This window comes from Pipra filicauda, unplaced genomic scaffold (genome assembly GCF_003945595.2).
Source record: "Pipra filicauda isolate LSUMZ 115617 unplaced genomic scaffold, ASM394559v2 scaffold17_size4572894_pilon, whole genome shotgun sequence".
In the NCBI taxonomy this organism is placed as follows: domain Eukaryota; kingdom Metazoa; phylum Chordata; class Aves; order Passeriformes; family Pipridae; genus Pipra; species Pipra filicauda.
This window is the reverse complement of record NW_024104287.1, coordinates 1,311,087-1,335,379: the sequence shown is the minus strand read 5'-3', so window position 1 is coordinate 1,335,379 and position 24,293 is coordinate 1,311,087. Positions and strand designations below refer to the sequence as shown.

The window sequence follows — 24,293 nt, the reverse complement described above, 5'->3', positions numbered from 1 at the left end:
TAGGAAGCCTGGATTTCACAGCTTTTAAAAAAATCCCATAAAAACAGGTTTTGGCAAAAATACACATATATTTAAATAAGTTACACACTGCAAAACCAAACTTCAGATGCACACACAGAAGCTAGATTTATACAGTCATCTTCTTCATCCTGAATAAATCCATTGCTCATATTGCCAAAGGTATTTCTTGAAAATTACACATCAGACCTATATAACCAAAAGATTGACTTAAAAGTGATGAGAAATTACCATAAACATTTACAACATTTACTCAGTGTTATGTGCCTCCCAAGTGTGGAGCTTTAGGGTACATTTTGTCTCATTTTCAGGATTTGCTGTACAGTCACAAGCACTAGAAACATGCTACTAAAAAAAAAAAAAAAGCTCTCTTTCCTACAAATTAATTTCGTTCTATGAGTCAAAATTTTAAAAATACTTTAAATATCCTGAAACTCCTTCAAAATCCTAAAAGCTGTTAAAAGATTCTATAGCGTTTGGCTAGATATTTTGACATCCTAACATATTCACAGACCTTTGCAAAGCATATCAACATGGACACTTGGTATGGAAATATACAGCCATAGGGAGAATCCAGAACATTTCAAGTCTGGAAAACTTTCAAGGGAAGTTGGTGGAAAGTAATTCATGAAAGGAATTACAAATGTAAAATCTAAGGCTACTGAACCTAAGCACCTCCTGCTTCAGTCTCTCCCCGCCCCTTTGTCGCCTTGCCCAACTCTGTAAGAGTCACAGAGGCCTTTTTCATTTGGGACACATATACTGGGCGAATAAACCTCACTTTCAAAAACTAAAGTCTTAGCAGGTTTTGTCTTTCTGTCTTCTTAACTTATCTAAAAGGATTACTGTGACTAACAAAAAACAGCTGGCTGGGACAGATTATTATTCCAAAAGATTAATTAGCTTTAACCCAGATTTCACTCCTTTCCACGTAATTTATGCAGGCAAATGACAGGAGTTCTATGATGTCAATGCACTTTGAGATACACTCATGGGCAAAGCATTGTTTATAGTTATCTCTTGTCTTGTCTGACATCGCACCATTGCCAGGATTGCCCTCCGAAACCTGCAAAGGACAAGAAAGGAAAAACAGAAATATCATTAGCTGGAGAACAAAATGCAAAGAAAAGCTGCGTAAGATAGCCTTAATTATTACAATAGTTTTCAAACTCACTTAATAAAAGACGTGTATTTGGAATTCAAAAGGATCTGGGTCTTTTTCACTTCCATGTACAGGAATATACAATTAATTTCAGTGTTTCTTCTACAACAGGGATCACAGCAGCTTTTGCTTATCCCAGGAGAGGATACATCCATGACAAAGATGAACTTATAGAAAGGGAAGAAACCCAGATTTTTTTCATTGATTCAGCAGGATCAGGTAAGTTCACCCAGACAGAGATCACAGGCTCTGCTTGAAGGTTGGTAGCAGAGGAAGGAAGGATGCCTCTTGGCAAAGCCCACTCCTCAGTCAGAGGCACTGGCTTGATTAGAGCATGTGTTATGCTTGCTCAAATTGGAATAGGCTTAACCTATTTAATTTAATGAAAAGGGTCAATCCATCCTAATAACTCAGAATATGATACATTCCAAATCAAACAAGAAGTAGTTTGATTTGGTAAGTAACGTGTCACTAAGCCACACACATTTTGGCCACAGTCATTAAAACCAGTCTACTACTGATGCAACCCAAATTCCATAATGCATCCTCTTGAGAAAAGACAAAGGGACTTTCAAAACTCTTATAAAAGCTATGTTAATGTTTTCTCAAAAATATTTTATTAATTCAGTACGTTCTGAGGATGATCAAAACAATTTATTTTAGACTTTCCTGTCCAAAAGGTCATCTTTGGTAAATTAACAGTGGCTTACCCTTTGCTCTTCACTAATCATTTGTCATATTTTACAGGTGATCCTTCTATAGTCAGATGATATGCTAAAATCATGAAATAGACTGGTACTAAGGAACACTTACTTTTTGTTTGCAATGACATAAATACAGGGATTATAGAATGTGGAAGATTTTGCAAAAAGAGGAGCTATTATGGCCATTGCAGGAGAAATTTTCTTTGGGTCTCCAAAGGAAGACCACAAACACACAATAGAATATGGAGACCATGCCATCAAGAACATTACAATCATCACAACAGACATCTGTAAAACAAGAGGAACAGACATATAACCAGTATTACCTCAAGATGAAGATCTCATAACTTCATAACAAAAGCACATGCAGCTGTGTGAAAACAGATCTATCCTGAATGAAATAATATATGAATAAGCACACCTGACACATTTTGACAGGTTACAATGAAATCTCACTTTAATAGTAGGGGATTTAATAGCACACTTCACTGCCATGTATCTGGCATACTGTCATTTCATTACGTACAATCTTCCTTCAAAGTCAGCACTACTGATTTTGTTAAATCTCTCCATCAGGAGTTTGGATGACCAGAGACAACTTCACACATGAATTATGACCCCCATAGCAGGACACTCAGGGATGCTATTACAAACAATAAATATGAACAGAGAGAAAAATCTAAGCCATATGTTTAATTAGGCTGTTAATAAAAACATTTCATATGGCTTAACTATGGTACAGTGAAATAAAAGAAAGTAAATACTCTAGGACCTATACTGAAGGAACCCAGAAGTGTCTGCTTGATTTAATGAAGAATTATAGCCATGTTCAAGTATCATACTGAGGAGATATCTGATATTCTCTGCCTGTCTGTCAGAGGGAACAATCTGGGCATGGTGGGGCTCACACACCAGAACACAACATGCCACAGCTAAACCTGGACAGCAACAAACTGCGGTAGTGGAGGAGGCTACCGTAGTGTCAACTGAGACAGACTTCTCTGGCTTTTGTTATGGACATGAATCAATAATGGAAACTGGAATGGAAAGCTCAAATCAAGAGGACAAAACAAACCAGTAGAAAACCAAACAAAACTGCAGGGTTCTCTTTACGTACCGGATTCCCTAGTGCTGTTTATTCAGCCTTTTGGTGATGAACAAAATAAGAAACAAGAAGTAAACAGCTAGTTTGTATGAGCTGTTCTAGAGAATAACCAACAAATAAGCAGTGACTCTCTCACAGAAGATTCCTATTTAAATACAAATGCAATACCCATTGATAATAATGTTAGAAATAACACTTTTATTTAGAAGTTTGGTGCACAGAAAGCTTAGAAGATGCTAATTTGTGAAAAGCAAGCAGTCCAAATATACAGAAGGATACTGCTTAGCTCCATAGCTTCAATCTTTTTTTCTTTTTAAACATAACTTTGTGTCTTCAAATGCAAACCCAGAAAAATGTATTTTCTTCACAAACATGAGTCTAAATTTTTAACTGAATCCTCAGTTTCAAGCTTTCTGAAAATTCTTCATAAAAGCAAAATGCTCAATTTATTCTTTTTAGGTAAAAATACTATTTTCAGAATTTAGCAATAATAAAGTTTTCTAAAGAATGTTAAGTTTGCATTGATAAGGAACTCAAAAACATAGGTACATACTCTTCTGTCCAATTCTCTCTCACTTTTTCATCATGCCCAACCATCAATCACATCTTTACACAAAATCAAAGGAGCTAGTGAACTTCAAGATTTCTCAAGGACTCTTGTACATTAAAAGAATGTCCACCTTCCAGGCAGGATACCTCATTTCATGTCATAACTCACATTTGCTTCTGTTTACATAAGAAAGAGATAAGCTCACTAGACTGAAAAGAACAAGGGATTGGAATCACACAGCTTGAATGCTAGAAATGCACTTTCATTCCTAGTTCAAATCAGAGTTGACCAATCCTTTTCAGACCAAATACACCTGGGAACCTAGCAGAAAGCTTAAGGACTCTGCAGGTACAGAGAGTAAAAATTCTTCTAGGGCACCTCTGAGGTATATTTCTGAGGAATGACAAGAGGGCACAGGCAAGAAAAATTCACAATGTTCCCAGCCTTTAAAGTAGCTATTCATCTGGAAAGAGTATTAGACCAAAAGTAAAGACTCTAATGTTAAAAGTCAAGCCAAGAGTTTACACCAAGGCTCAATTTCAGTTATTTAGTATGAAAGAAAAAGGAAAACGTAGGAAACAGAAATGCTTAAAAGGCTGCACTGTTCCTTTGCCCCTAAGACTTTAACACAAAAGAACACGTTTAAAGAAACCCCCACACTCATTTACCTTTGTCACATCTACTTGGTCAGACCAATCTATGTTAATGCTCTCCAGGCAGTTACTGCTGGCATATTGTTTCATTCTCCGGGAAACATTGTAATAACAGTAAAACATGACTGTTAAGGGCACAACAAAATTAACAGCAATTACACTCATTGTGTAGGAAACAAAGGACCTGATAAGACAGAAAAACAAAACAGAGTAACTTACAAATAGTCATCCAGGAAAAGTTGCTAGAGAATTTGGTATTTTGCTTTGATTATGAAATTTTATAATAAGCTTTTAAATAATAAGGAAATTCATCTTTAGTTTTTATTATCAACTACAAGTCTTGCAGTTATGAAGCATGGCTCAATTGTTATGGTTTCTTTTTTTTTCTAGACTTGTTGTATGTTATTTCATTGCTTTAAATTATTTTTAAAAATTAGGCTTCATACTTTAGAAAGAAGTTATGCTCGTATAGTGGTGAATTAAATAATCTTAGACTTCAATAAAACAGCAAAGTTAAAAGAAAGAGTGAAGGGGAATCTTACACATCATTTCTCCTCCAATTTACTGTGCACGTTGCTCCAGTTGGATCAGGAGCGTAGCTAGCCCAGCCCAGAATAGGCATGGAAGCCCAAAAGACTGCATTTATCCAAGCAGCAAGGATTAGAGCTGTATAGCTACGGGTAGTCATTCTTCTTCCTGTGGCCAAGCACATACAATCACAAACAGTTGTCATCTATTGCTTCTTTCCAATGTCAAACTAGACTGATAAGTGGCTTCCAGTAAGCACATAATGGGTTAATAATGACCCTTTCAAAGGTTTACACTCCCAAACACTGTAGCATACCTGTTTCAACTGCTGACTGACATCTCAATTTTTCCAGCCTTTAAAGCCACTTAAATACCATTACCCATTCCAACTCTCAGCATACAGGCAATACCTGATCCTGACCCCATGCCAAAAAGCTTATTATGCAACAGGGCATTCAAGTACATCCTTAGAAGACTGCAGAGGCAGGAATTAACTGGTACAATACAGCTGTGGCAGAGGAGAGAAAAACATCCCCTGTGGTGTTAACACAATAGTAAAGGCACATATCAGCTTGACAGAGGTCAAAACCTCCCAAAGCTAGAGGCTTTTCTTGTGCTTCCGTATGAGGATGTGGCCCTCTAAAGACTGCAAACAGCCGTGAAAATATAACTAATAAACAGAATAACAGCCTAATTGTGATTTTTTTTTTTTTGTTTTGACAAGCAGTACCATCCACGCCAACTAGATAACTTACTTAACTAAGTGCTGTAGGTTCAAATTATGCCCAGCACTGACTATGGAGTCATTCATGAGAAAATAATAAAATAAAATAAAATCAGACTTTTATTTCTTAGAAGCTCAACAGCAAATGATTTTTGACTATAAGTACAGTACCTATATCAGGCCTGCAGATTGTCAGATAACGGTCAACTGCAACAACAGTGAGCAAACCAATACTCGCCATCCCAAAAAAGATATTTAAGGCAGCATAGATCTGGAATTAAAACAAACAAACAAGAAAATCCTTCCTGAGAAATCTTTCAAAGGTAAAAGCACAAATTTGTGTACTGAATCAAAGGTACTACAACACATCACATTCAGCCAGAGCTCTCTTCCATAAGCAGCATCTTGAAGGAATTAATTCTATGCAGGTAATTTGAAGCTGGCCCATTAAAAAGTAAACCTGCATTCAAAAGCAACCTGCTTGTGTGCACATCAGAAACCCTAAAGGCAGAAGTCTCAAAATCAAAGAAACACTATACTTCAATAAGTAAATTTTGAGATTCAGAGTTTGGAAGTGTTCACTTTGTGTTTTCAATATATGTTAAGGAAACCCAAAAAGTTTTTGGTTCACCAAAAAGAGTTACAGCTTTAGCAAATATGAGGTTCTGAATTATTACTCTTTCATTTGTTGTATAACTACACTTATTTCACAGATATGGCACACTGATTTCCCCCCTTACCCCCATTTTACGTGTGTCAGATCTATTGCAGAGTGACACATGCTTCAATCCCAGCATGCTCTATATGCATCTGCCCCATCATCCCATGGGAAGCCTGACCAGGAAGGATGACAGGGAAGGCTATGTTACCACTGGCACTCCAGAAATACAGAGCCCTGAGCCAGACCACATGCAAACAGCAGTTATAATAGGATCACATGACATTCAGGGATCTCAGATCACAGGATTCATTTGGTTTAGGTTGACATGAGTTGTGCTTCGAGTGATCTTAACTCTCAAAACACTGGCAGTGAGAATTCACATCAACATGAACACACTACAAGTCAGTCCAGATCCAAATATGTTGAAAGTGAAGTTTCCTGACAGTGACTGAATTTTGAGCTTGAAGCAACTGTCTCCTGAGGCAAGTGATGTCAGATTGTTATAAACATCCAAAATGTATAGTCTTACTAATGTTTGCCTTGAGACATATTTTCAGCATATGCCTTCACATTACTACCCATCTTCCTGGACACTTAAGCCAAACAGCCTATCAATAATGTAAATTTAAATCCCAGTACACAGTGAGTGAAGGGCATCATCTCTCTGCTGTGAAAGTATAATTTTTTCCAGTCAGTCTATTCTTAAAAGCAGATGCCTATTAAAACTAGGATAAGTCTTTAATGGAGACTAATAGCCTTGCAGGCCTTCATTTTGGATATCCTCATAGTCCTGTCCAAAAGAACATGTATTTCCAAGGAGAACTCATTAGATCTGTTAAGATCATCATTGAAACATTAGCTACATTCAAAGTCTTTTAACTGTCAAGTAAGTCATCAAATGTGCATGTGCTTCTATAACCATCTTAATTTTGGGATTGAGTTTGTAAGCCTTCTTAAAGCTAATTTAAAATCTCTAGTTGAGATTAAAGTAGGGACTACAAATTCCCTACTTTAATGTTTACAGATTATAAGTTTAAAGTGAAATTCATATGAAACACTGTCTCCAGAAACTGTTGACATTACAGAACATCGACTTCAGGTCTACACTCAAATTCTGCATCTCCATTTTACCTCTTAAATGAGCCAACACTAAGTAGAGCTACTACTTATTTGTCAGTTCGCTTTTAAGTGCTCAAATTTTTTCTCTCACTGAATTGCAATACCTGGCATCCAGTATATCCAAATTTCCAGCTTCCATGCAGGTCTGAGGCAGCAGACATGGGGTAACCAATGCTACTAACACCAATGTCAGTAAAAGCCAAGTTGATAATAATTGCATTGGTTGCTGTCCGAAGCTCTTTGTACTTAACAAAGATGCCTAACACAACAATGTTACTGAAAATGCTTATCACTCCTGCAAAAACAGAAAAAGGGAAACTTTACAAAAGGTACACAGTAGCCAGTAATACACATGCAGAAGAAAATGCAGCCTATTGTAATATATAAGTCCCAAACAAGCAAGTCAGTCAAGTTCAATTTTGCAAGGAGGATAGACACCTGAAAAGGAGATAAAAGCTTTTCCAATTAAGCAGCTTTCACTTGGATTCATTAAGTGCCAACAGTGGAGCATTTGCCAAATTTGGGACTTTCGATACAATGACAAAACCACAGCAGAAGTTCAAATGCATCTAGGATTACACTTCAAACACTCTGGCCCACCAAGCATATTGCTGACTTCCATGATAAAAAAGAATACAGTTGGTGATTGGCAAAAAAAAATTGGGGGAAAAAAATGATACACCTAATCTAGCAAGAGGCCCCTGCCAACATTTGAGGTCTTCCATTCTCAGCAGGTAGTTTTCACCAGCATTCAGAAAATAATCCTGGGCAAAAGGGATGTAGAAGGTTTGACTTTGGTGTCACTATTCTAGCCAGACTAACTCCTCTCTCTGCTCATGAGGTCCCAAAGCTTTGCCAGCCTCAGAGTTGGCTCAGGTTGCTGCAAATTTTATTTTCTAAGCTTTGTCAAGCAATCTAGGTGATCTGCACAGTCTGTCACAGTGGCACGGCTGGGCCTGCACCAGAGTTGTTTCCTCTACCTGACAAGCTCTAGGGCTGTGTCATAGCCCTGGGAAAAGTCCAGCTCTGGACTGAACTTGCTTCTGCTTCACTAACCTCTGTATTTTTAAACCTTTTTGGTCTGGCTTGACTCAAACTGTGTCTGAAATCTATTCTTAGGCAACACAAAAAATGTCCAGGAGCCAAAGAGTTGTAACAAAGTACTAAAACAGTACTAAAGCTAAAATGTACATTCTCCTCCCTTCACATTCCATCCCTCTGAAATTTGCCTTGTACGTAATGCTCTTCAGGGTGCCCAAGACATTCTTCAGGACTCCATGCACCAGGAAGCTTTTTCTGATCCTGGTGATCCTATATTAAAGCATCCACAACCTCCTTTTCTCCTGTCATTCCCCTTTCCTAGCCAAATCCTACTGCATGACTCTTGGAGTAGTTTACACGGCATTCCCACAAAACATTTTTCTTTATGGTTGTGGGTTTATTATCTTCAGACTCCAGCCTGTTTTAGAGGTATCCAGAGCAAATTCTCATCCTCTAAATTTTTATTAACCCAATATTAATACAAGCTTTAATAAACAGTAAGGTTAAATACTTCACCTTGCACCTCAGCAGAGACAGACTCACAGCCCATATCAACACAATGAGAATTCAAACATGTTCAAGCAAAGACAGACATTAAAAAAATAACTTGCAAATAGTAAGAGGAATTTGTAAGTTGTTCATAGATTCCCTAGACTGGCACAACTGCTACAGTATCACTGAAGCAAATCCTAAACTTACAAACATTTGTATAGCCTGGGCACCTTAAACTGCCAAGTGAATAGTGGAATGTTATACTGCTAAAAGTCTAATAACACATTATCCATGGCAATGCCTCTCTGAATTTTTGTTTTGGTTTAGTTTCTTGTTTGTTTTGTCTTGGTTTTATCTTAAAAGTTTCACCTATGTATTGAAACACTATAGTTTTCATCATCACCAATCTGAGGCATAATTCTGTAAGGAGCTTGAGTGAGTGGCTGTCATACTGAATGTGGACTTCCATAAGCAGATCCATCTTCTTTCACAGTCATGTTGGTACCTTTTTTATTATACCTAAAACTCATATTCACTGCAACATTTTATTAATCAGTACCAATCTCCTACATTAAATAAATTCTCTCATCAGATTCAGTGATTTTAAAATCAAATGAGGCAAAATTAACTCTTGGCTATCTCTTTTAAAACTACCAAGCATGTCTGTTCTCAGGTGCAGGCCTCCTGTTGTAGGTCCAACATCTTTTGGCCACACAGATGCCATCAGTTATCATATTCATATATCCACATATTTCGGGAATGACACTGTGATGCTATGTGCTCCTAAAATTAACAAAAACAAGGAGCTGAGGATCTGATCTGAAATGAACATCATAGGAAAAAACACAGTGCCAGTTCTGTCAGCTCTTCTGTTGACAGATAGTATGTCATCTCTTGGGAGAGAGGTGGCAAAAGGGAATTACAAGTTTATAAAATAGTATAGGCTTCTTATGAGGCATGCTTTAACAGATATTACAGCTATCAAGAATGAAATCAGACATACAACAGGACTGTAAACTCATATCCTCAGGGTGAAGGAAAGATCCTGCTAGACACACTTAAATTTAGTGATTCAGAGTCCATTCTTAATTTTAAGGAGGGGGAGGGAATCAAACCAAGCCAAAATAGGGAAGAAAAAGTGGAAATTGCTAAGCCTATATTCACTTAAAATGTTATCATCATTTAAACAAACTAATAATAGGGGAAAAATGCTTTTGAGGAGTAAAATTTAAGACTGAGGATGGATTCCATCTTGAATAAAGTGAGAAAAAACATGTAGATATAAGAAATGCTCTCTTCTGTGTTTCTGAGAATCAGGTCAAGTAACTGAACAAAGTTTCTCTGCACAACAGTTAAGCAGTGCCCATTAGAAGGGCATGAAGCTGGTGAAAGGACCAGAGCAGAAGTCTTATGAGGAGCGGCTCAGGGAGCTGGGGGTGTTTAGCCTCGAGAAGAGGAGGCTCAGGGGGGACCTTATTGCTCTCTACAACTACCCGAAGGGAGGGCTTAGCAAGGTGGGGGTTGATCTCTTCTCCCAAATAACAAATGATAGGGTGAGAGGAAATGGCCTCAAGTTGCATCAGGGAAGAGTTATTTTGGATATTAGAAAAAATTTCTCCACTGAAAGGGTTATCAAGCATTGGAATTGGCTGCCCAGGGAAGTGGTTGAGTCACCATCCCTTGGAGATATTTAAAAGATGTGTAGATGTGGTGCTTAGGGACATGGCTTAGCATTGGACTTGGCAATGCTACATAGTAGCATCAAAACAATGAAGGTTAGGTCCACTTTTAACATGGAATTTACCAGTTAGCATTTTTAAATTATACCAGAGCATTTCAGCACTATATGCAGAAAGATATCCATGAGGAAGTATTGCTTCCGGTATCCCTGTTGTCATCACAAAAATTACATACTGACCACTGTAGAATGCAACACTTAACAATTACTTCCTTCTTAGAACACAAAAGAGAGGCATTCAAACCTTTTAAAAAGTAGTATAATGATGAAAACTGGACCTGGACTTCATTCTTATTTTTAGCCATGTGCTTATTAACACAGCTTAAATTTTCCAGATGTGAGATTTGCTGGAGTAAGCAAATATGTAATAGACCTTACTGTCAAAAACATTTCTCATTAAGAAAGTAAAGTGATTTACTAGACTCCCCCAAGTATAATAAGAAAAAAAATTAAAACAACCCAAACCTACAAAATAATCCAACTTTTTTTTTTTTTTAAGACATTTAATTACCATGCAAGATTAAGAAAGAAGAGCTGGGTTGATTCTGGCCAATTCCATTGACACTCTATGATCACCTATGGTAGATTTGATCCCTAACACCAAGTGGTCAAAACTATCTGAAAATATCATCTTCTTACATACAATACAATAAATTTTAATCAAAATATAACAGGTATCATACTTATTTGCAGCACCTAATAGATCCAAATAGTTCCAATATCTGCAAATAGTGTGACAGTGTTGCAGAGCATATTTAGCCTTCCAATATTTGACCATTATCCATCTCTACAGTTTCTTTGAAAAAGTCTACTGATATGTGTAGCTGTTCTACAAATTTCTCTAAAGACCTGAAATAAATTATTGTCTTTGCATCCAAAAATATCCTCCTTACCAGAACAGCACTTTTATACTCATGACTTCAGACAGATATGCTAAATAAAATGTGACCATCAGCAATATTATTTCATATAAATTTAAATTAATATTTTTAAGTATTTTAAAATCTAACTATAACATAGAAAATTTATGGTACAGTCTATTAATAAAATATTGATAAACTGCCTTGATTTGCTGTAACAAAGGTACAGAAGGCTATTTTTAAACACAGTAGGTTTCAGGTTTTGGTTAGGTGGATATTTCATTGCTATAGCACTCAAGGCTTCAGAAAAGCACTATTGAAACAGTTGTGGTTACACAATGAGAAAGTTTTCAAGGCGGAAAAGAAAAAATAATTCTATAATCATTTAGCCAACGACCACTGAAGTCACAGTGTGTTTTTCTAACATGTGTCATTGGTGAAAAATACAGCTGCAACTGGAGTCTGCTCTTCTCTGATTAATGACCAGCTCCCTCCCTCTAAGTCACATTCCAACCCTTCCCCTTACATCCCCCTAACAGACACCCGCTCACATGCTCAGACTACACATATATTACTACGAACATGTGGCCCAGGAGAAATCTCAAGATAGCTTCGAGCACATCGCAGAAAAATGCAAGATGTGACAGCTATGCCCTATTTTTATCTCTTTTGCAAGCTGGCAGAAATTAATTCTCACTCTCTTCTATAATTACATATCAACAAAATATACTTTTTGAGATACAACACTGCCTTCAAATATAGAGCAGAAAACTTAGATGTTTCTGCACACTTCAGATGTTTCTGCATATTTCAGTCAGGCAGCTGATTGCTAACTTGTCAGTAAATATGGAGAAAAGCCGTCAGACAGTTGTCTAATACAAAATGAAATACCATCACTGTTACTATACAAAATGAGCATTCAGATCTACAAGTTCTATTTTAAAAAGCTATACAACAATTTGCCAATGCTCGTACCTGCTGTTATTAAGTAAGCTGCAACTATGTTGTGCTCAGTCTGTGTAAAGGCTGAATGAGCTTCATTGTCACTTTCTGAGGAATTGGATGAGTCATTCCAATGCATTTTCGACAAAAGTGTGTCGTTTATCCTCTGCAATAATTCATCAAGACGAGGAAACACTACAACCCTGTCAGGCAAATTCTTTCATTATTCAACAGACTCATTGAACAATTAAAAGAAGGGGGGTAGGGCGGAGTTCTCCCCACCACTGACAGCTTCCAAGCATGATTTAATTGGACTAAAGTGGAAAGAAGTTTACGCTCCCAATCTAAGCAGGAGATTGTTATTTAAAACAAAGAGCAGCACAGAACTGAATAAATTTCCAACAGTGTGCTTAAACTTCATTCTTACTGCTAAAGAGATTAACTGTCACATGCTCCCAAACTTTTTCCCTCAAACCTCTTGTGCAATCTCAACAAAATCTTTGGAAATCTCAACAAAAGTTGACTCAGTTCAGTTGATCATCAGCCTGGTTTGGAACTAATTCCCATCATCATAGAAAGCACAAAAAACTGCAGTATGACACAAAGACACAAATGTCAGTTTCTTTAAAAAGCAGGATGTGTTTACTCTAAAGCCCATCCCTTCAAATCTTTAAAGACCTACTTCTTCAAAATTCTTTGTTTGAGTTAAGCTCTCAAGCTGACACAGACACAAGAAAAACACATTCCAGTATTTTCTAAAGTGAAGCATAACTTTCAGAAAATTCAATCACTACACTTCTAAAATAGCCTGGTAGGTAGAAAATGATTGTTGAATATGCCTTACAAGCCAGAACACCCTCCCTCTCCTAATCACAATGCCTGTAAGCTTACTTTGGGCAAATTTTCCAAGGCATGTTACTGGGCAGAAAATTACTGGGCATTTTTCAAACACCTAAACAGCAGAAGCTCATGTTGTTTTCTCTTCAATGATGAGGTACCAGCACACCAAACTAAAGACCTTTTAAAAAATCCTGCATAAATATTAGCTGCAATAAATCCCTGCCCAAAGAGTTCATATGCAGTATCAGAAACCAGCTGTTTCCCATCAGTCCCACTTCACACAGTTTTTGCCTCCGGTTAGTATTCACACTGGGTATAAAAGTGACAAGGATGAGTAACCAGTAGTTCTTCAGTTGTATGTGGTTCACAGGCAGTTCAAGCAGGTCCCAGGCTAGAGCTGTATCTTCCGAGCAGCAGTAAGGATGCAGTGACAGAGGCACTATTGAGGTATACAGTCATCCTATAGAAAGGAAGTATATCTGAAGAACTCTCCCTTCCCTAACCTGTCAAACACTCATAGAGCATTCCCTCCCACTCCTCAGCTCTCCAAAACAGACATTCTGCATCTTTCAGCCATTCGAAAAGAACATTTTTATATAAAACTTGTGCAGTCACAACATGTAGTCATCATTACTACACATGATCACGCCACAGTTCTACCAGCAAACATTTTCTTTAATACCCCAGATCTACACTCACTCTTACAGCTCTCAGGGTACTTGTATTATTACAGTATTTTTCTTGTCAGAAGAGGATTAGGCAGGAACAAGGTGGGAGAGATCTAAAAGGAATGATGATCCATTTGGCAACGAAGCCACTTCCCTAGTGCACCACAGTCCTGCCTCAAAAGATAAAAGCATAGTGATAATCTGATATCTTTGCTTTCCTCCTCTGACACTTTGGCAAGAGTTTCAAAAGCACCTCAGATCTTGCAGCTTCCACAGAAGTCAGCTTGCAATGCTGAATATCTCAGAAAAGCATAGCATCACTATTTTTATTCAGACAGGATTCTAGACGTAGAGTAGCACCTAACAAGACCATAGAAATTTTATACTTGTTGATTAAAACACAACTCTCTGATATGTGCAGTCCATTCTATGTACCATCACATTGTCTCCATCTCTTCTTAAATTTGACTAACTTTACAGCAACTGGAATTGAGAGAAAAGTCAAAATTATAGGCAGACATCATTAATCTAAAAGTATTTTTTCTACAAAACTGTAGTTCATGAAACAAAGACAAAAAGATAAAAAAAGGAATTAAATATTGAAGTATACAAATAATCCAGAAAGCTGGAACCAGTTCCTAAGCCAGTTAAAATATGTCTTACCACATTACTTATTTATACTGGTATAAGAAAATCCAAAACCTCAGGTTGTTTTTATCCTCCAATAACAGATAGTATTACTGGTGTCAGAGGGGCACTTTACAAACTCAAGTGATGCTTTTCCTTCCCACTTGTCTCAGATCAATAGAAAATCACAACTTCTATTTAAGTCCATTCTTCAATTTGTAGGTATCTCTATATATATGTTTGACAATGCAAAACTCATCAAGGGTTTAGCAAGCTGCTTTCAGCTTTGTGTAAAATGTATTTCAATCCATGACTGATGAGAGTGGAGAAATGTAACTTCTGCATTAAAAAAAAAAAAAAAAGTTAGAAACCTAAACCAACCCCAAACCTTTCTTATTTTCGGAGGTAACCAGGTTACAAACCCACCCCAAACCCAACCCCTCCCACGTTTATTAAGCAACCACAGCTAGAGGGCTCTCTAAGGCACAACGTCCCTTTTCTCATGGATGCAAATAGTTCCCATGGAAAACAAATTAATAACTTACTTTTTCCCCTCACTCACTGATTTTTACTAGATTTAAACTTTTGTTCAGAAAAGCTTGACTCAAAAGAGATTTTCAGCTGACAGAAGAAAACACCCTCAAAAATACGTGACTCCACAAAGCTTTTTACTTGCCCTCCTTCACACAGTAGCTGTGCCTTTTTTTCTTAGAGACACTACTGGTTTTTGCCAAGATGATGCTTTGCACAACTGCAAATAACTTTGCACCAGTATGTATGTGACAGTCCAGCACTGCTTCAGGCAAATGTCCATAGCTGTGAGTCAGTGCCAGAGAGAATCCTTTCTGTTCTATAATGGCCAGTGCCGCAGACTTACATCAAAATATCCCTATCATTTTCTGCACTTCATCAAATTTCTCCGACAAAGTAACACAGCAGATCCTATGAACAACATTGAACCATCCTGTCCCAGCAACTGCAGAAAACACAAGGTGAATAAACATCCCTCCAAGACAGAGAAAAATATAAATCCAGAATTTTGGTGTGGCAAGGACAAGAGGCTCCAGGTCTTCTGAATACCTTTAAACAATCAGATCCTAGTGATTTACCAGCTGTTATTTTCAAAATCAGCTGAAAGCCAGACCCTATGCCTAGGTGGCCAACACATTCATTTGCGACCACAAACAGGACTTGGTCACTGAATGCTCTGCCCCTGCCAACAGCGAGCACGTGCAGACACTGACAAGTGGAGGAGGAGACAGGCAGGTGTCACCACTACTGCTGTGTCCTGGGTGGGCAGCCAAGCACTGAAGTGCACTGAAGCCCACCTGAGTTTCAGAGGAATACTGCAGGACAGCAACCCTCTTTGCACTGCTGGAGCAGGTGGCAGGTGAGCTCTTTAGATGACCCAGGCGTTTGTCCCAAATGCTGCCATTGAGGGAAAACCCAGGGAACATCAGTCATGAAGAGCCTGCACTACCCCACTCTGCTCACTTCAGACTGCACTGTGACTTTTCTTCCCCAGACACCACAGTTACCTGAAACTTCCCCCTTCTGCAACACACTTACTTCTGTCAGGGTACTGGTGAGACCCCCCCTTCCCGTTCTCTGCAGACACAGCCTAGGATAATTGTAAGCACTTATATAAAACTGGAACATTCCACTTACTAGGATTAGGAGCACAATGACCAAATCATTGGATAGGATTTGAATAAAAATTCAAGACAGAAAGAAGGTGTCATATAAAATTAGAGAATCTGTATTTTAGTTAATTACAGCATTACACTGCAGACAAGACCTGTCTATTCAGAGACTGAATTTTCATCCATTACAGTTAGCACCTTACATTAGGAGGGCAGGGTCATGTCATGGCACCGAGAAGACAAGGCAGAAGAGGGACTGGATGTGCCTGGCAAACGCCATCCTTCCCCACAGTGGAGAAGAAAAAAAAAAGGCATAATATGACAAACACAATAGTTAGTTTCCTCATATTCACACCCAATCACTGAGGACATTCTTATATCCTAACATCCTACAACCTCCAAAAAGATCTAAGATTATAAATTTTCTCTGTATATTTGTATAAAATCCATCCAACATTGTTTGTATGCATAGGCCATACCATAATGATCCTCATGCACTTCTCAGTTGAGACTGCAGTCTGTCCCCTATAATCAAGAGGCCAACCTTCTCTACAGAGCTGCAATGGATATTGCACTTTAGCCCCTCTGCACACAGATGTCAAAGCCTTTGCTTTGGCCTCGCCGTGCTTCAAGCTGACTCACTGCTCCATCTGCTGAGAGATTCAAAGCATACACATCTTGTCCTGAGCTGCAGGAAGGTGGCACTGACTGCAACCAAACCATCAGCTGTCACAACATGCAATTCAAAAGGGATGGCAGGAGTGTTTTGATACTCCAGGAAAAAACATGTCTCTAAAGCATGCAGTGCGAATAGCAAAGCAGAGCATGAATTTGGGTGTAAGAGTGAGGACTGTGTTGTGTTAGTCTTCCAAAGTCAGATGAATAAGGAAAGACAATCTGGGTCAGCTGCCCACAACTAGCTACTGAAACATCAGTGAACACAGCACAGCAGATGCAGCTACAAAACACAGAAGCACTGACAACCGCAGCTGCACTTGGTCCCTATTGTTCAACTGCAATGTGGTGTGCCTGAAATGCAACTGGTAACTCCTCACATAGGAGTCTGTCTAGTTGAAGGGCAGTCAATGCCCTAGGTCACTTAGGTCTAGCAATGCATAGCAACAAAAGCCTGAACATTCTGAGAATTCTGGATTTAACTGACCTGGTTAAAGCTAAGACTGTAGCAATACCACGAAAATAATGGGAATCCTTCAGTTCCAGATAGTTCTGTGGCTAAACAGTAGACTCAGTTTCTTCTCACAAAACCAGATATAGCAGAAATTCAATGTTTGTGGGGTTTTCTAAGCTGAAGAATATTATTACCTATTATCCTATGCTGCATCTGTTCACACTTAAGTGAATTCTTTAATATTTTTTTTCCACCTTGTTTCAAGTTTCATTCCAGAGACTATTAAAACTAACAGTCGCATTTGTTAAAATGATCAGTAACTGCCCAATTCTAGTGCTGAAAAACTACCTGTTTCTTTTTGTTAAGCAGAAGGCTAATATAATTCATCTGCCTGGTACTGCATTCATCAATTAAAAAGTGTAACAGTACAATCAGTTCTGAAATGTATTTCTTTTCACATGGAACAAGATGTTCAAAATACTTGCACATACATTATTCTATAGATCCCTTTTCAGAAGTGCTTGGTAGGAGAGTCTATGAAGATACTCCTGGCTTCAGATGAAGTCCAGAGAGATTCTACTTTTTATCCCTTACTTTATTTCCAAAATTCAAGAGTAGAGAGGTACCCTGGTCTCCTCTGTCCATAAGGAGAGACAGTCACTAGTTTTCCAAAAATCCTAATGCATCCATTTAAAGAGTCCAAAGACTCATACTGATTTTTTCATGCCTTTTTTAAGTAATACATAACCAAAAGCACTGTGTGTAGAGGAGTCCAATGATGGGCTATTTAATCTTAGCCCTACACAAGCTCAGAGCACCACAGAGGTGCAGTGCCAGGATATCAAAACCTCAAAAGAAAAAAGCTAAGGGAGTATGCAGCGACAGTTAAAAACCCTTAGCTTTTTAATATACAATTAGGTGACTCAAGTATAGTACTAGCTTGTCTTATTCATTAGACAGCAGCTGCTAAGAAGCACATATCCTAACGCTTTTGGCTTTCATTGAGATTTGTACAAAAAAAAATCACAAAATATACTTTGCTATCTTCCTTTTTCTTTTATACATTATTATGTATTTAAAAAAAAAATCTATCAACACAAAATATTTAAGTTTATAAAAAAAGGTTCACAAAGGTTGTTTAAACAGTATGTCCATTTCAGAGCAACCCAGAAGATTCTATATAAAAGGAGGATGAGAATTAGGAATCAGTCACACAGAGGTAACAGGTTCACACTGATGAATGTGCATGTAGTGAACCTGAAGGGTCTTCCGAGAACCTATTTCAATTGACTGTTTACTCCAAACTCCATCACGAAGTCAAGCTTTGACTGCTGCTTGTCAGAAACAAACAGTTTAAGAATAACATTGAATCCTGGCTTAGTTAGAAAAGTGTCCATATATTCTGAGTGGTGTTCAGCTCTTCGCCTGGGGCTACACTCCTCATGTGTTGATCAACAGTTACTAGCTGTAAAAATAATCATCATCTTACAGCTTCAAGTTCTTTATAAAAACAACTTTTTCAGGGTCCTTTACAAAAATTTTTGCTGGTTCTTTCCTTCTGTAGATGACATGGTAAGACAGCGGGGAGATATCCATGGCTCCATTTTTAATGTCCTCTTCCTATTTTAAGAGGAAAGAAAAAATACACCAAACAGTTCACATCTTAGTTGCATTTAAAGCATATTAGTTATATATGTAACACTGAATGAGTTGATAGAATAAAGTAATTGTTGTCTGTTCTCACAGCCCTATCTGAATGCAAAAATCTGACATGTTCTTATACACACATCAACAAATGCAGAATACTGTGCTTTGGTTTAAGCCACTGGGATGCGCTGAAACATTTTACATAAAACTATAAACATCTACAATACATTAAAAATTACAACATTCTGTTTAATATTTATAAGCTTTAGAAATCAGGAGTCGTTCTTATTACTGAACAGTAAAAACCACACACTCACCCCGAAAGCCTCCTCCACCACCTCTTCCTCCTCTGAATCCTCCTCCTCCACCTCTGCCTCCTCTGAATCCTCCTCCTCCTCCTCTTCCTCCACCTCTTCCTCCTCCAAATCCTCCTAAACATAAGAAAGAAATTACCCTTTGAGAAGCATATTCTTTGTTATGCACAACAATTTATTTCATTGACAGCTTCTGAAAGGGAATGAACAACAACAAAAACCAGAAACTGTCAGTTGCTAGACAGTTACCAGTTCAATTGTCTCTTCTAGGGACCATCTGCAGCATTTGAGGTATTGTTTGATATCTGATATACCATGTCCAAAATACTAAAGACACTAACAAAACTCCACAATTAACTTCTTTCACAAGAGCACAAAACTAACTACATCTATTAACCAGTAATTGATTACAATTATTAATACTTATTATTTATTAGTTCAAACAAACAAACCAAACCACTTCGAAACACTTGTGCCCTGCTGCAAAGGGCTAGGGTAGGGAGAACAGACAAGAAACTGTGATGTAAGAAAAAATAAACTCCAGCTTTAACTGCAGAGTAAGTACATGGCAGATGATGTTCAAAAAGCAGAGGATGAGATTCACCAGGTGATTCACTCCTCTCTCAAACACTGCATTTCAAGTATTTTGATATCCAGACTGGATTTTTAGAACATAAGGATAAAAAGCTGTTAGACAGTGTCCAAAGGAAGGCAATGAAGATGGTGAAGGGCCTTGAGGGGAAGCTGTATGAGGAACAGCTGAGGGCACTTGGTCTGTTCAGCCTGGAGGAGACAGAGGGGAGACCTCATTGCAGTCTACAACTTCCTCAGGGGAAGTGGAGAGGCAGGCACCTTCTGTGGTGACCAGTGACATGACCCAAGGGATGGTCTGAAGTTGTGTCAGGGGAGGTTTAGGTTCGGTATTAGAAAAAGGTTCTTCACCCAGAGGGTGGTTGGGCACTGGAACAGGCTCCCCAGGGAAGTGGTCACAGCACCAAGCCTGAAAGAGTTCAAGAAGCGTCTGGGGCTATCCTGTGCAGGGCCAGGAGCTGGACTTTGATGATCCTTGTGCGTGCCTTCCAAAGCAGAATATTCCATGATTCTCTGACTCTAAACATACTAAAAGTATAGATTTCACTGACAGTTTTGAGTGACTTTTACCACAAGTTTGCTTAGGAGTCACACTTTCTGTCTTTGATATAAATCAGCATTCTCTCCTCCCTATGCATTGGAGCTGTTATTTAGCCATTGGTCTTGCCATTGGAAAGATATCACTGTCTTTTCTATTGAGTCAAACAGAAACATGAGTAACATTTTTCTTTGCAATACAGCTGTTGATATTCAGGTACTCAACAGCAGCTTTAAAAAACAAAAGAACACAAATACCCCACAAAACAAATGAAGAAAACAAGATATGCCATCCCAAATAACTCCAACATTCTGCAACTTCCATTCTTGGGATCTTACCTCTACCACCGCCTCTTCCTGCCCCACGTCCACCACCACGTCCTCCCCTACCACCTCCTCTGGGAGCACCTTTTTCTCCAGGGGGCCTTGGCAAAAATCTCTGAAGAGGTAGTAGCTTTGCTGGATCAATGTAAAACTGTAGGAAGAGAGTTACATTAGGCTTTCAAAACACCAAGACCAAAAAGCACATTAATATCTCCCTTTACAAATACCCACAATTTCCTCTTACCCCTTTATGTCAAACTGTCCTCTGCAAATAGCCAAATACAGAAAGCACACAAGAAATAAATCACAGTGTTATAAAGTTACTAAAATATAGATATTTGTGTGATTTTCTTTTGTTACATCTTTTCTTGTGGGGCAGGGAAAAAGAACAAGACAGATACAAAACTGAAAAGTAAGAGGAAATAAAAGACTGTTTACAAAGGTCAATCAGCTTTTAAAGTTATTAAAAATTTAATAAAGCTTTTACTATTTGCTGACATAGACGAGATTTATCTAACTGATGACATACAGTAAAATGCTGTTATTGAGATTGGCTCACCTTTTGCATTTTTTTAAATGAAGAGGCTTTCATGTTCTCAGACAGTTTCACTGAAAAATACTGTTAGTTTCTTTAAGGAGCATAGCAGTAATAAAATATTAGAAATTTTGATTTTTATTATTATGCAGAAGGCATATTCAGACATTTTCTAAATTAGTATTTTCTAAATTAAGCTAAAAATCATCACAATTGCAACTTAAAGATCTGCAGAAACTGTAACCAATTTCTCTCAAATTTTTTAATAGTTACCAATACGGTATTTTGTGGTAAAATAATTTTTTCCTTCCATGTATTAAGGCATACGGAAGAACACAACAGTGCAAAGAGTACATAAAATCATAATTTTAAAAAACAAACTAGCATAGCAAGTGATGAACCCCTTAGCCTCAGGGTGACCTCAAGGCTTATCTAGAATAATTCACATGCTGCAGGGGCTCTGCTAGTGCTGCTGCTGCTGGATACCTGGCTGTGGGAAGGTAAAAGCCAGCAGGGACTGCTGGACCAATCCCATGCCCAGCCTCATCCTACAGGAAACTGGCAGACTCTGTAATCCCACAAGGACTCTTGTACAAATCCTTTGGCTCTCCAATATGCAAGGACTTAGGGATGCAGTTCCTAAAATCAAAAGAGCTGCTGGCCAACTCTGCTTAATTAAAAGTCAAGATTAAATGGGGAAGCAAGGAGCTGCAAAATCCAGTGATGTATTTGCTTCATATGTTATTGTAGAAAGAAAACAAGTCTTTGCAATTCAGGCAATTGTCATACAAAAAGCAGATCTGTTAAGTTATTACATTCAGAGCATGAAAGTGCTTTAAAACCTGCATGTTTTACTTCACATTTCATGTGGGAGAGGAAAATGCATATAGTTGGTGACTGATGCTCAACAAACCAATACAGGCTAAGTCTTACTGCCATGTTATAGGGTTACTCCCCCAGGCATCCCACTTTTGTCATGGATTCTGTCAATCTGGCTGTGACAACTGAATGGGCCCAGTGCCTGTGTCAACAAGCTTGCTTTGACAGAGGACATCCCAGCACAAGCCCACTTTTAGTAATAAACTGGACAATGAGCAACAGGACATCCTAGCATAAACTCACTTTATAATTAAATAATGAGCTGGAGTATGACCAAGGTCCCCTAATGCAGAGGGAAAAAAAATCCACACCCTTGATCCAACTCTGTTATGGGTGAGTAACCTATAGCAGAAAATTTGGTCAGTTAGCTAGAAAAAGTAACAACTTAAACAACCATTGATCCAAAACACAGCCCCAGTACTGGTACTGAGTGAAAACCTCTGCCTGACTGAAAGTACCCCGTCATATCAAAAAGGCTTTAAGACAGGCACTTAATGTGAATGAGCACCTATTGACATTAACAGTTGCAGCCAGACTTGTGTCTGTCCACATATAACTGGTAGCCAAGCTCTGAACGATCTAAAATTCTAGAGAAATCTCATTTAATATCCAATTCACTTTTAAAATAATAAATACTGCATATCACACATTTTTTGAAGGATACAAAATCTCTCAGCTGTCCAAAGATTTCATCCACTTTGCCAATCTGTTCTTTATTATCCAAGTACACTGGTGCATTGAAATAAGGCACCTTGTTTTCTTCTGTTTTGCATTTACAAACAATGTCATCTTCACAGGGATGCATGAACTCTCCCAACACTGAAATAAAGAATAAACAAGCTAAAGATTTGGACCAGTCATTCTAAATTAAACAAATATAATCCCTCCATGTAACTTACAAACTACCCTTTCTGGAGGGCCCTGGTCATATCCGCCTCTGTTGAAGCCTCCTCTTCCACCTCCCCGTCCAAAGCCACCTCGTCCGCCACGATTAAAGCCACCTCTGTCACCGCCACCTCCTCCACGGTTGAAGCCACCACCTCCTCTTCCTCCTCCACCTCCTCTGCCACGAAAAGACATCCTCTACTGCCTCCTAGATTGTGGACAAAAATCAGTTGTTTTAAATGCAAAAGATATCTCACGTTTGATTTGCTGGACAAACTCAAGCCTCCTGTCAGCCTTGTTTGTTAATTTAGTTGTTAGTCCTTTTCAATACTCACTACAAACGTGCTATGGTTTTAGCCTGTGAAAAATCAAGTTTACAACTAAGATGTCATCTACTGCAACACCTATCTGCAAAAAGTGACTAGCAGTGATTAGCATGTTCTTCACTGGTCTGTATGAGGGTTGAACATGACACTTTACAGCCCCAGGAGAAAACTGTGCAGCTCTCCAGCCCCACAAAGGAGTGACACAAAGTGAGAACATCATAGAATCATAAAATGGTTTGGGTTGGGAGGGACCTTCAAGATCATCCAGTTCCAACACCACTTTCCACTAGACTACATTGCTCAGGGCCACATCCAACCTGGCCTTGAACATTTCTGGAGTTGAGGCATCTACAACTTCTCTGGGCAACGTGTTCAGTGCCTCATCACCCTCACAGTAAAGAATTTCTTCCTAATATCCAATCTAAACCTACCTTCCTTCAGTTTATGGCCATTTCCCCTTATCCTACCCCTACATGCCCTTGTAAAAAGCCCCTCTCCAGCTCTGGTGTGGCCTCCTTCAGGCACTGGGAGGCTGCTGTAAAGTCTCCCCGGAGGCTTCTCTCCTCCAGGTTGAACAGCCCCAACTCTCTCAGCCTGGCTGCAGAAGAGAGGTGCTCCAGTCCCCTGAACATCTTGGTGGCCTCCTCTGGACCCGCTCCAAAAGCTCCACGTTTTTCCTGTACTGGGGTCCCCAGAGGTGGAGGCAGCGCTCCGGGTGGGATCTCAGCAGAGCGCAGCAGAGGGGCAGAATGCCCTCCCTTGCCCTGCTGCCCACGCTGCTTTTGATGCAGCCCAGGATGTGTTTGGCTTTCCGGGCTGTGAGCGCATATTGCCGGCTCGTGCACAGCCTCTCACCCACCGGCACCCCCAAATCCTCGGCAGGTCTGCTCTCCCTCTGTCCATCCCCCAGCCTGTGGCGGTACCGGGGGTCGCTCCGGCCCTTCCGCTCGGCCTCCTTAAACTCCGAGAGGTTCCCACGGGCCCCGTCGCTCGGGCTCGGGCGCGCACCCGCAGCGCCTCACAGGGCCTGCAGCCGGGGCGCGGGGCCGCG

General features: G+C 39.0%; 2 protein-coding genes across 2 annotated transcripts; both read right to left on the bottom strand.

The window, feature by feature from the left end:
* Positions 1-849: 849 nt before the first annotated feature.
* Positions 850-14,827, bottom strand: RRH (retinal pigment epithelium-derived rhodopsin homolog). Its single transcript, XM_027736560.2, has 7 exons — positions 12,331-14,827; positions 7,329-7,519; positions 5,616-5,715; positions 4,735-4,888; positions 4,208-4,376; positions 1,994-2,172; positions 850-1,084 (listed from the first exon to the last, which is right to left on the bottom strand). The coding sequence occupies exons 1-7, from the start codon at positions 12,434-12,436 to the stop codon at positions 979-981; spliced, it is 1,005 nt and encodes a 334-aa protein (XP_027592361.1). The 5' UTR covers positions 12,437-14,827; the 3' UTR covers positions 850-978.
* A 1,341-nt stretch (positions 14,828-16,168) lies between these two features.
* GAR1 (GAR1 ribonucleoprotein) lies at positions 16,169-24,292 on the bottom strand. Its single transcript, XM_027736547.2, has 7 exons — positions 24,166-24,292; positions 22,931-23,124; positions 22,696-22,850; positions 21,177-21,236; positions 20,633-20,768; positions 19,169-19,282; positions 16,169-18,824 (listed from the first exon to the last, which is right to left on the bottom strand). Exons 2-7 carry the CDS (start codon positions 23,109-23,111, stop codon positions 18,811-18,813), a joined length of 660 nt encoding a protein of 219 aa, XP_027592348.1. The 5' UTR covers positions 23,112-23,124; positions 24,166-24,292; the 3' UTR covers positions 16,169-18,810.
* Position 24,293: the final 1 nt, after the last annotated feature.

Excerpts from the sequence above, each read along its gene's own strand:
- RRH (XM_027736560.2), bottom strand. The coding sequence starts at position 12,436 with ATGCATTGGAATGACTCATCCAATTCCTCAGAAAGTGACAATGAAGCT. Across the intron at positions 4,889-5,615 it reads AATCTGCAGGCCTGATATAG|GAAGAAGAATGACTACCCGT; the intron begins GTACTGTACTTA and ends GCTTGGCCACAG. Across the intron at positions 2,173-4,207 it reads ACCAAGTAGATGTGACAAAG|ATGTCTGTTGTGATGATTGT; the intron begins GTAAATGAGTGT and ends CTTGTTTTACAG.
- GAR1 (XM_027736547.2), bottom strand. The coding sequence starts at position 23,111 with ATGTCTTTTCGTGGCAGAGGAGGTGGAGGAGGAAGAGGAGGTGGTGGC. Across the intron at positions 22,851-22,930 it reads CCCTCCAGAAAGGGTAGTTT|TGTTGGGAGAGTTCATGCAT; the intron begins GTAAGTTACATG and ends TCTTTATTTCAG. Across the intron at positions 19,283-20,632 it reads AGGAAGAGGCGGTGGTAGAG|GAGGATTTGGAGGAGGAAGA; the intron begins GTAAGATCCCAA and ends TCTTATGTTTAG.